Raw genomic sequence first — 12,222 nt, forward strand, 5'->3', positions numbered from 1 at the left:
AGATATGTGACTTTCCACGGCCTTGTGCCTTATGCCGCCTTATGCGGCCGGCGCTTATGCTATTACTAACGCCACTCCAATATTCAGCCGGGGCAATGGTACCTTTTGCCGTGAAACGTCACATATCTTTACTATTTTATATCTAGCGAATCTCTAAATCATTTCCCGAATCGCGCCGTTGGTCTCTCGCGGTGTTCAGGCCTAGCCTAGTGCTAGTAGCAGTGGGGACCCTGGAAAATATTTATGTAACCATTCTTTGCACCAACTGATCTCTGAATTGAACTCTGTATTGTACTGTATCTGTTTTGTATGCAATAAACTTAGTTTTTAGGGTTCCGTACCCAAAGGGTAAAAACGGGACCCTATTACTAAGACTCCGCTGTCCGTCCGTCCGTCCGTCCGTCTGTCACCAGGCTGTATCTCACGAACCGTGATAGCTAGACAGTTGAAATTTTCACAGATGATGTATTTCTGTTGCCGCTATAACAACAAATACTAAAAACAGAATAAAACAAAGATTTAAGTGGGGCTCCCATACAACAAACGTGATTTTTGACCGAAGTTAAGCAACGTCGGGCGGGGTCAGTGGATGGGTGACCGTTTTTTTGCTTGTTTTGCTCTATTTTTTGTTGATGGTGCGGAACCCTCCGTGCGCGAGTCCGACTTGCACTTGGCCGGTTTTTTCTTAATTTTTAATGAAGTGTTTCTTTCCCAGCATACCTGGAGCCCTATGTCACCCCAGCGAGCCTGGAGCGCCTGCTGGAGGCTTCCGACGTGGTGGGCAACATCCGGTTCAGCCACCCCACCCTGTACGTGTTCCCCGGCGGGCAGGGGGACGCCGCACTCTTCGGGATCAACGGGTTTAACATGCTCGGTGAGTGAGATTGTTCTTTTGGACGACTTCAAAAATTTGCAGGTTGGTTTTTAGGGTTAGGGTAGGGTAAAAACGGGACTCTATTGCTAAGACTCCACTGTCTGTCTGTCTGTCTGTCAGCAGTATATCTCATGAACCTTAATAGCTATACAGTTGAAATTTTCACAGATGATGTATTTCTGTTGCCGCTATAACAACAAATACTAAAAACAGAATAAAATAAATATTTAAGTGGGGCTCCCATACAACAAACGTGATTTTTTTGCCGTTTGTTGCGTAATGGTCGCCCGCGTGGTGGTCGCCGACTCGCATTATATGTTATCGGATTTTGTGAAAACGGCTAGTCTGATTCTTTTTATGGTTTTTACTTCACTGTCATCATGTCAACGTCTGATTATGTGATCTTGGGGAAATGGAGGGGATTCTTCAAATTTTATAGACATTTCTAGTGGTGTGTGGAACTGCTGATGATCTAAAAGTTATGGCATCTTTTTTAAACCATTCAACAACACTGATAAATTCATAACATTAACTGCTGATCGTGTAGTAGAGGCTCAAGTAAACAATAACCTTTTATTTTTATTTTATTTTTCATTTAGGGGGAGTGCATTACGCATACCACCCAAGCGCGGGGACCTCTTAACCTAAAGGGGTCCACAGATTACCGGACGATATCAGCCTGTCGTCTGACAGGCAAAAGATGACAGCTCCGAACAACTGACAGGCTAATATCGTCCGGCCAACTGATAATCAGTGGGCCCCTTAAATAAAACACCACCCAACCGTCATAGTTATCAAACATAGCTTTAACATAAATCTCAGCCCCAGAAACTTAGCACTGACATAAACCAGCCATCGAGTTAATCACCGAGATGAGAAAAAAGAGATATCACTGGAGGCAATATTGGCTGGCGGCGCGCCAAGTGGAGGCAAGGCCGTTAGTGAGATCTGTGCTCACACGGTTGTTGATAACTGTACAGTCAGCATCATAGTACAGTCAGCCGATGAAACAAAGCGCCAAAAGTATCTGCTATCCCGGATAACTTTTCAGATTTAGATAAATGTCTAAAATAAAACGTTCAAAAGTGTATCTTTTACAGTCTTGATTGTTCTTCATACTTAATTATCCCTTTTTGTTAAGCTGTTCCAGAATGAGATACCTACTTTTGACGTGTTGTTTAATCCGCTACATACTTTTGATGCTGTACAGTACATGTCGTTAATGGAATAGGCGTTCTTTAAAATAAAGCTGCAAAAAAAACTAAGAAATACTCCCTAATACTCCTCCTAATACTCTCTAGGAAAATAGCTTTTATTTTTAGTAAATTATCGTTCGTGTTTCGATCTGTTTCGAGGTTCTATTGGAGTCGCTTGCCGCGAGCGCACGGCGCCTACGTTACAAATTTTAGGTAAAGTTGGGATTAGCCTTTTTTCCACGAGAGGGTTTGAACTACAGTTCGGGTCTGAGTTTTTGATATATGTACCGCAGCTCTCATCTGACTGATAATTTAATAGCGATATATCAGGGCCCATTTCGCTAATACTTATTCCACTTGGCTTAGGTTTACTTGGAACATAGGAAACAAATGGGTAGGTATCAGAATAACATTACGCACTTATCAACTCAATGAAAGCGAGTGAACATTCTCATTGGCGTGTCTCCAAATCCCACAAATTGTTCTAATTCGAATCGAAGCGAAAAAATCTCTAATGCCTACAAATAAGGTCCGAGAATGTTCTCAATAACAATCAGTCTACTGGGGATACGGTCAATTTGTCCCGCTCACACTCATAAAGTGTGAAGGAGATCGTAAATCGCAAATGGACGGTCCGAGGCGAAATAAAGCGGTGATTTTGTGTTCCCTAAAAGTTTGGTCGTTCGTGAAATCTTTGGTAATAGTTGTTTTATTAGATAGCAGCAGCGATAAAAGACCGAATTATTTACCGAACTATTTTAGGATAATGGATTTGTAATTGCTATTAGCTATAGAAATAATTTCACTAAAGGTGGATGAAACAAATTGGAATTTATTTATAATACTTAATAAATATCTGTGGGACTTAGTCTGTGTAAGAATGTCCTATAATATTTATTTAGTTTATTTGTATACCTACTTTTAACCCTAAATACGGACTTTAGGGACTCACCTCACATAGGTACCTACTTTGCTGTAGAATTTGCTTCAAAATTCGAAATTAACAATTATTAGGTACCTAACTGAAAGGTGAGAAATCCGTGTCGTATTTTCGACTGACTAGTTAGCTACAGCAAAACCAATACAAACACACAAGGGTACTCTGCTAAATTCATGTCCCTTTCTTCGGCTTTATACAAGGTTGTCCTGAAAAAATAAACCTTAATGTCCTTCCTCGGGACATCGGATCCGTACATACACGTGCATGTTATTTAGACGTTGTGTACACTGTCCTGTTTACCGGAACACGATACTCTGACAACCACTCAGGATCTCAATTGTGTACACCACTTAATACGTATTCGGTGTTTGTATTATGTACAATTCATCTAATATTACTGTACCAGATAACAAATTACTGTATAATTATTTATTCAATAATGAAAACCTGAAAGTAGAACAAGGCTGTATTTTTCATAAATATTTAATTACTTAAAAACATTAATGGATATTAGGTGTTTTATTTTCACACATAAGTACTTAATAACGTTTTACACATGGGAAGTTATCAAAAACCTCATATTTTAGTATCCTCATATGGAAAACGATGTTTTTCATTTCCAAAGTGCTTCTACATGCATATTCACGACGCAGCGTACACTTTCTTAGGTGTAAAATTGTAAATATATACCCGTCGCTCAGACTGTGACCAACCCAGACAAGATCCATGGATCCAAGGGCCTTTGGTAACCATAAACCCAGCCAAAACAATTTAAAAAAACCGGACAAGTGCGAGTTGGACTCGCTCACCTAGGGTTCCGTACTTTTTAGCATTTGTTGTTATAGCGGCAACAGAAATGCATAATCTGTGAAAATTTCAAATGTCTATATTACGGTTCATGAGATACAGCCTGGTAACAGACAGACGGACGGACAGACGGACAGACGCACAGTGGAGTCTTAGTAATAGGGTCCCGTTTTTATCCTTTCGGTACCCTAAAAACAGGTCCGATTCAGATTTAATACTTTGTTATAGTTTTGATACGACTTTAACGATCATCTTGATGATTGGCGTTCATCTCACGCACGACTCTCACTACATTTCGCATGCACCAATCAGCGAGAGTCATCTTTAATGCCGTATCAAAATAAGATCAAAACCGCAACAATGTTAAATCTGAATCAGGCTCAGAGTAAACCCAGCCGAAACAGCTAAAAACAGAGTAAAATAAACATTGTTGTTACATTACCGACATGAATGTGTGTGGGCTATAAAAGTTTCTATATAGAAATGTATCCGTTGGCCCGCGCGAGCATCGGTCCAATTTATATCCAATCAAGGAATATTTGCTTTCCATCCGGATTGGAAAGGTCGCGGTTCGGCAAATTTTCGGCCGCTGCGATGTATATTCAGTAGTAGGTAGAGGTACCATCGCCCACACTGTTTAAAACTGTCCATCGGTAAACCTTATTACAAAAAGGCATAAGGTCCACCGATGGATAGTTAAGAGCCCATCAACGTGCACACTAGCGCCACTGCTAAATAATCGTGATTATTTAAATTTAACGAAAGATATTTAAAAAAAGGGGGCCGCTACGTACTGTATCTTGTATTAAAATACCTTTTGAATACATCAAACTAGCTTCTATGTTGCTGGATTCGTCGATTTATTAACTCAAATCAAAAACGGCCGTTTTAACTTTGGCCGCATAGATTGACGAATCCAGCAACATAGAAGCTAGTTTGATGTATTCAAAAGGTACTTTAATACAAGATACAGTACGTAGCGGCCCCCTTTTTTAAATACCTTTCGTTAAATTTAAATAATCACGATTATTTAGCAGTGGTGCTACGAACTATACATACCGAAATTGAGTTTTAATATGTTGTTATTGGCCTGTTTAATAGTGATGTTCATGTAAAAACATACAAATCCGTATTCCAAACAGCTTATATATTGTATCCATGTTTTTCTCGAACTTCTACATATTATATTACGTTTCCAAAGAAGAAAATTTAGCCAAATCTCCTCAACTGTCCAGTTGCCTGATACTCAGAAACCGCAAACCCAACTCCAATTTAACCCGTTTCTACCGCTAGCACCATCTAGCGATAAGTAGTAACTGAACCAAACTCATCCAACAGCGGCTAGATTGCGGCCGGGAAGTTTCCTAAGCCGGTATAAATTCGAGGTTGCAATATTTGAAGTTTAGAGAGATAAGGTCGTATCTGGCTATTGTAGACTTTGAATTAGATCATTTTCGAACTAAGAATACTTGAAATTCAATTACTATCGTCTAATTATCTTTGCAACTAATATCAAACCTCTTTTTAAGCCATCTTTACGATGTAGGTACATAGTGTACATATGTATTTAGATATGTATTTGGGTATGTTTGACGTTGTTCTCCAATAGGTTCGAAATTAGCCGACTTTCAGGCCAATTGAAACGTACACTGAAACTGACATCAGATTGATATTTGAATCATGATTTTAATGAATAGTTACAAAAAGCTCAATTCCACGCGTTGAAAGTCCCGGCACAGTCTTAGTGTTGAAAATGGAAGAAAATGGCTCAATGAACATTACTTTTTATCCCCGACTGATTGTTCGTGCACACGAACTAAGTGATCCCAATTATTTTTAAAACGGGTTGACCCATTTATTAGTGACATTTATGTAAAAGATTTGTGATACACCAGCAGCAATAATTTGTAGTACTTATTGACTAAGATACAGATTGCGTTTTAGTATTTATGTTCACAAAGTTTAAATTTAGAGTTTTATTTTATTATCCTAATCAAATGTTCCACTGCCGGGCAAATTTAGTGTTATGTCTCAGTAAATACTTAGAAATCCATTATTAAATCAAAACGGAAGCGTATTTTTTACTGAAACATTAATTAACGTTTAAGCAAATGTGATTTAAAGAGCTCATCTCAACCAGCTTATTATCTCGTATGGCGGCCCGTCACGTTTGACCCAATTCACGAGAAAACTAATTAATTTTTCACAGTCGCACAGGGTATTAAAACAGCAGTAACAACATTTCTGTTTTTTTGTGTCAGTGTGCTAATGCCTTTATAAAGGGTTAACAATGGACATTTTCAGGATACAAGATTTGGTGGCTCTCTTGCGGCTGACGTGAACAATCAATTTGATGTTGCGCGTACGGTATATTAAAATTTGGCTGGACTATTATGTAGCTTAACTATAGGTTAATGAACCCGTAAAAAATGACACGTGTTCATAATAAGGGAGGTTAAATAGTTCGCGGCCTTATAATTTTTTTAAAGAGAGTATTAAATTAAATGTTAATGTTAATAACCGTTAGCTATGGCGGCAATATTTAAACTGCCAAAGAGGCAGGAAAAATGTAGCATAGCTTTTTTTAAATTTTCTTTTTTTTCTAGCTTAGGCCGTGAATATTTCAGCCTCCCCTCGTAAGGTCACACGAGTCTTTGAAGGCCTGATTTAACCAACAGTTTTTTTATAGCCTGGTTTAGTGTCCCACTGCTGGGCAAAGGCCTCCCCTCCTTTGCTCCACTCAACCCTGTCGTTTGTACTTTCCCGCCAATCTGACAGATTATTAAATATTTAACCTATGCTAATAGTGGTTACGATCCTCACAATGAGTAACAAGTGATGGACAAAAAAGAGAGAAGAGAATATAATGAAAGAAATCAACAAATATCCCTATTGGTCTTCCTATCTGTTAGCTACCTGCAATTTTAATATGATTCGCAAACAGTCAGTGAATTGTAAATACGATGTCAGCACACTGTTTGCACGATACATCACCCCGATTGCGATGATTCGGCTCGATGATTGCGGTTACCGAATTAATTCGGTCATCTGTAACCTTTTGGTGACAAATGGAAAATATGACGGAAATGGGACAAGTTGACAAATTACTATTTTTGTTGATTTGTTGAAAACGATGTCCATTTACAAAATTGATGGGCATGAAAGTTCCTGCTACTGTACAGAGACATACGGCCCGATTGGAACTTTAAGATACGACAAATAGTACGTCTACATACGATATGGATTAGATATGACAGTGTCAAAAGTGATGTTTTGGTTTGAAGAAACGTCACCTTTGACACTAACATAACACGTGATTTCGAGGTTGGTCTTATAGTAAAAGTTGCTCAGTAAGACCTATATATTCAGCCCGTAAATTATTGCAGGTGACTAAATTAACACCCTTAATCTACATGGGAAATCCTTATCGAGAACTACATGTAAGTACTTAAGACCTTCTAAATATCAAGTAATCGACATGAATCTACTCCTTTCAATTAACTGCGGTCCGGCAAGCGTTGATTTAGATTATCGGAAACCACTTCCAATGATTCAGGGACACTGTAATTAATTTAGTGTTGGTGTAATAGAGTAGAGTTTAAATTTAGATCGGATATTAGGTAAGATTAACTTTAGTCAGCTTCATTGGGTTACTACTAGGCTGGTAGCTGTGAATATAGTATTTTATGCAACCGTTGTTTAAGAGAGGTCAAAAAAGACGAGTGGCGTGAGTGACAATTTGAGGCGAAGCCGAAAATTGTTAATAAAGACGCCACGAGTATTTTTTGACTCAGTTAAACAACGTTGCATACAATACTTTTTCTACGACCAAGCACTTTGAAATAAAATTGAAAATTTTACATTAATTCAAGAACTAGCAAAAACGGAGGGTACGGGCGGAAAAAAAATGAATGAATGAATGAAATTAAAAAAAAACATGTCTATGGTACACTTATTTGTCAGAGATGACATTTAAAATAAGGTTGGCAAGACTGTATTTCATTCAATATTTTTTAAGTGGTTATTACACGAAGTATCGTAAAATCGCCAAAAAATACTCGTGTATGCACAAATTCTTTTTTTGGGAATATACTAAAAACTTGTCTTGTCAACTATAAGGTAGGGTTTTAAAGGTGTGTGCACGACCCTTCAAATGACAAATAAAAGTAAGTACGGGAGTAGAAAAAATACATTAATTCACACCATGCAACAAATAAAGCACCATAACCCTTTACTCGGTTCTACAGACTAATAACCCCTTTCCTAAAAAATTGCGATAGCCGTCAATAAATGTGATGATCATCATGAACCCCTTTTTCCCATTCCAGTTGATGGTGGCTTCTCCCGCAAAGCGTGCTGGTGGGACTTCGCTCGCCACCTGGACCGCCTGGACGCGGTGCTGCTGACCAGACTAAACAACTGTTCCGCTGCGGGCATGGCGGCTGTGCTGCGCAGGAAGGCACAGGCCTCTGTGTACCCGCAGATTGGACATTTCTTCTGTAACCTGGAAGTGAGTGTGACCACCTAGATACTAACTAACGCTATAGTCTCAAGACCTGTCCTTCGCAGAAAGGTAACAGGTGTCTGTGTACCTGAACGTAAGTCTAAGAGTCAGATATATGAGACGGCAAGATGGCTGACCAGTCTGAACAACTGCTCGGCTGCGGGCATGGCCGCTGTGCTGCGCAGGAAGGCACAGGCGTCTGTGCATCCGCAGATTGGACATTTCTTCTGTAACCTGGAAGTAAGTACTGACTATCTTGATGAACAAATGGCACGCTCTAACCAAGAGGCAGTGGCAATGAGTACTTGGTCGTACGTTGTCGGACAAGCTGTACTGTACTAATCACTACACAGTATTAAACAAAGTCGTTTCCCGCTGTCTGACCCTATGTATGCTTAGATCTATAAAACTACGCAACGGATTTTGATGCGGTTTTTTTTAATAGATAGAGTGATTCAAGAGAAAGATGTATAATTTGTTAACCCGTGCGAAGCCGGGGCGGGTCGTTAGTTAAAAATTATATTAGCGCGTAATCCACCGCTTCGCAGTCGGCTACTTGGCGCCATCCATACCGCTCTCAATGTCAGGTATCAAGTGCGCAACCCGATCCGAACTACACGCGCGAACGCACCCTGCTTACTGATCACGAGAACACATCCATAGGCATAAAATATTATTTATTTAACGTCAATGTGGCTAATTCCGTCACAGGGGCTATTCAATCTACTAGCGTTTTTCTCGAAAAACTAACAAAATTGATAATTTCACGGACAAAGCAGCGATTGCTTTTAGTTTCAGCAATCAAAAGCAGATGCTTTTTTTTTCCTACGATTGAATATCATAGAAATATACGCTCGTGGACGGAATAACCCCTATGACAGAATTAGCCACATTTACCTTATTCAAACTTTAATGCACACTAAAAATTGTACAAAAGGCGAACTTAATGCCAGAAGGCATTATAGTTTGTAAAATAAAAATATAGTTATATGATACGACTTTTAGTATCATATATTATTAAACATTAAGAGCATACTGGACAACCGCTGCTCCATACAAATGTAGTCCCCATTTTTCTTTCTGGATATTCACATTATGTAAATGTAAAACATAATTTATTGTAATAAATATTTATTTAAATTTAATAATTAAAAATCTAAAAAAGTCAATAGGTATCTATTGACTTTTTTAGATTTTTAATTATTGTATTTATTCTTACTTCTTACTTATAAAAAACAAAAAACTAATTCTATGCAAATTTTCGCGATAACGTTACGTCGTCCCCTTTCATCTTAAAACAATCTGTAAAACCTTAATACCGTCCCTGCTATATTTTTTTGATACCGTGCTGTGAAGCAGTAGATTATCTACGTGCTGGTGGACTATAGATAGGTGGGTTGACATCCATTGAAGTGTAAAGTATCTCTTTACACTCCGTGCGATATGTCGTTAATTAGGTACGCACTAATCGCGTTAGATGTGGTCGACGTTACTACGGTATTTATTAATCCTAAAAATAATTAAAGAATGATTTTGTGAGTGAACGTATCTATACAATGAAGATAATATGAGAATTGGCCGTCTTTTATAATAGGTATGTACTGTACTTATTATACAAGGACATTATTGAATCATTTTAATTATTCTTCTACTTAGGTACATTCATTTTCACCACACCAGCTTGCAGCTCGGAAAGGCTTACTTTGCACTTCAAAAAGTTGAGTTGCTTTTGAGCTGTTTTCTTATGTTTGCTGGTAGAATTGACTTTTAAATGATGATTTTGGATGATAAATATTTAATAACATTCATTTGGATTTGATTTGGTTTGATTTAGTTTGATATTTTACATTTAATATTTGCTTCGGCTTGGTATGGTGAAAAATTTTGTGTTGCACTCGGGGGCAAATTTTGTTTAACCCTCGTGCTTTGAAACCCTCGCAACCCTAAAGATTCCATTTTTCGAACCACTCGCTACGCTCGTGGTCGAACCTTTCGCTTGCTCAGGTATCAATATTAGCACGAGCGGTTAAACAACAACTTTACCCCCTTGTAAAACAAATAAATAACTATTTTACACACATTTTTATTATTCAATTTAAGCTTTACCATATTGAAATAAGACTAACATAAAAATAGCCTAGTGATACAATCTGAGGCGCGGAAATCGTTACACAGGTTGGCCCTAACAGGCCTCTGGAGCGATAGCAAGCCAAAGACCAAACACACAAACATGGAATGTGACAATTTCGTGAAAAGGATTACGAACATGGGCTGCGATAAGATGCAACCCAAGTTTGTGTTCCATAAGAATTTTAACGTTAAAATTCCAACAAGGGCAGAATGGACCGAAGGTCTTGAAGCACCAATCCCTGATGAAAACGACATCATATGGTATACAGATGGGTCTAAGACAGAATCTGGTACGGGAGCAGGCATTTATGCAAATGACTTTAGTAGTAGTATAAGCATGGGCAATTACGCCACTGTCTTCCAAGCTGAGACATTCGCTATAATTGCCTGTGTGCATGAGAATATAGTTAGGCAAACCCAAGGGAAGAATATTTATATACTCAGCGACAGTCAGGCTGCACTCAAAGCGCTTGAATCGCACAGAGTGGACTCTAGACTGGTATATAATGGCGTCCAAGCTCTGAACTCGGAAGCTTGGAAGGCAAAACAGAGTGCAACTGGTATAGATCCCAGGGCACGAGGGATTCATAGGCAATGAAAATGCAGATGAACTTGCCAGAACCGGATCTGAAAGTAACCTTATAGGTCCGGAACCATTCGTGGGGCTCTCACAGGGAACCATCACAACAGCTATTAAAGACCATGCCAAGACCAAACATCAGGAAGAATGGAACAGTCTGACGGGTCTAAAGCATGCAAAGCTTTGGAAACTTAGCAAAAGACAACTCCAAATCATAACGGGGGTGTTCACTGGCCATTACGGGGTCAAAGGAATTCTGGCCAAGATGGGACACTCTGACAACACCGATTGTCGTATGTGTGGTCAAGAGGTAGAGACAGTGAAACACTTAATGTGTGAATGTCACGCCCTAGCCAGACAAAGAATGAAGGACTTTGGAGCAGGATATCTGGAACCAAAGGACTTTAAAACGCTACCCATACATGAGCTCCATCATCCGACACATGGATATGGTGGGAAAAGCTCTTGAGTAGCTGACGGATCTTCTCCAGGGGGTAATTGCACAAAAGATCCCTATGGGTCGAAGTGTATCCGTAAGGGTCCCCGAAAATAATAAGATAAGATAAGATAACATAAAAATAGAGAGCTGGCAGCTACTTCGGCCAGAGACTAAGTCTGGCCATTCAAAGAGGTAACGCTGCCAGTCTTCTGGGTACCATAACTCAGGACAGCAAGCTAGGGAGCATTTTTTATTTATAAGTTTATTTCTACGATATTTTTAGTTTTATAATGCATGTACTTAGTTTAGTTTTATTGTTTAATTTGTATTTTTATGTCACAGGAAAAATGTATCTACAAAGTCCCAAGGCTCCCAAAATATATGCAATCCCAAAATAGAGTATTTCTGATACTCCTTATAAATGTGTGTGGCATTGTATAATATAAAGATGGTTGACAAAAATAACGAATATGAGCAAAATTACTGACTCTATTTTTCTTGTTTTCAGGAGCGGCGCGCCCTCGCAAGCCCCGACGGGGACAAGGACGCGGACCCCCTCCTCGTGTCCCTCCTGCAGGAGGGCTCCGATATGATGGCGGACCTCCGACACCTCAACCTGAAGCCTCAGCAGTGCTATCGTAGCCCTGACCCTATTAATTTATACCACAAAGTTGGACACGGTACGTACTGACTACGCTTAGACCTCTAACTTTAAGATCTCCTATAAGAAAGCTCCGATATCTCAACAGTGC

The 12,222-nt window shown here is 39.1% G+C and overlaps 1 protein-coding gene across 1 annotated transcript in view; it reads left to right on the forward strand.

Moving 5' to 3' along the window:
- Nucleotides 1-12,222, forward strand: part of LOC134656629 (microtubule-associated protein futsch) — a 204,021-nt gene that overhangs the window by 161,570 nt on the left and 30,229 nt on the right. The window contains exons 5-7 of the mRNA XM_063512186.1: nucleotides 716-874; nucleotides 8,146-8,327; nucleotides 11,979-12,150. Of these exons, the coding sequence (XP_063368256.1) occupies nucleotides 716-874; nucleotides 8,146-8,327; nucleotides 11,979-12,150 (513 nt within the window). The remainder of the gene's footprint in view (nucleotides 1-715; nucleotides 875-8,145; nucleotides 8,328-11,978; nucleotides 12,151-12,222) is intronic.

The sequence above is a fragment of the Cydia amplana genome, chromosome 18 (genome assembly GCF_948474715.1).
Source record: "Cydia amplana chromosome 18, ilCydAmpl1.1, whole genome shotgun sequence".
In the NCBI taxonomy this organism is placed as follows: Eukaryota; Metazoa; Arthropoda; class Insecta; order Lepidoptera; family Tortricidae; genus Cydia; species Cydia amplana.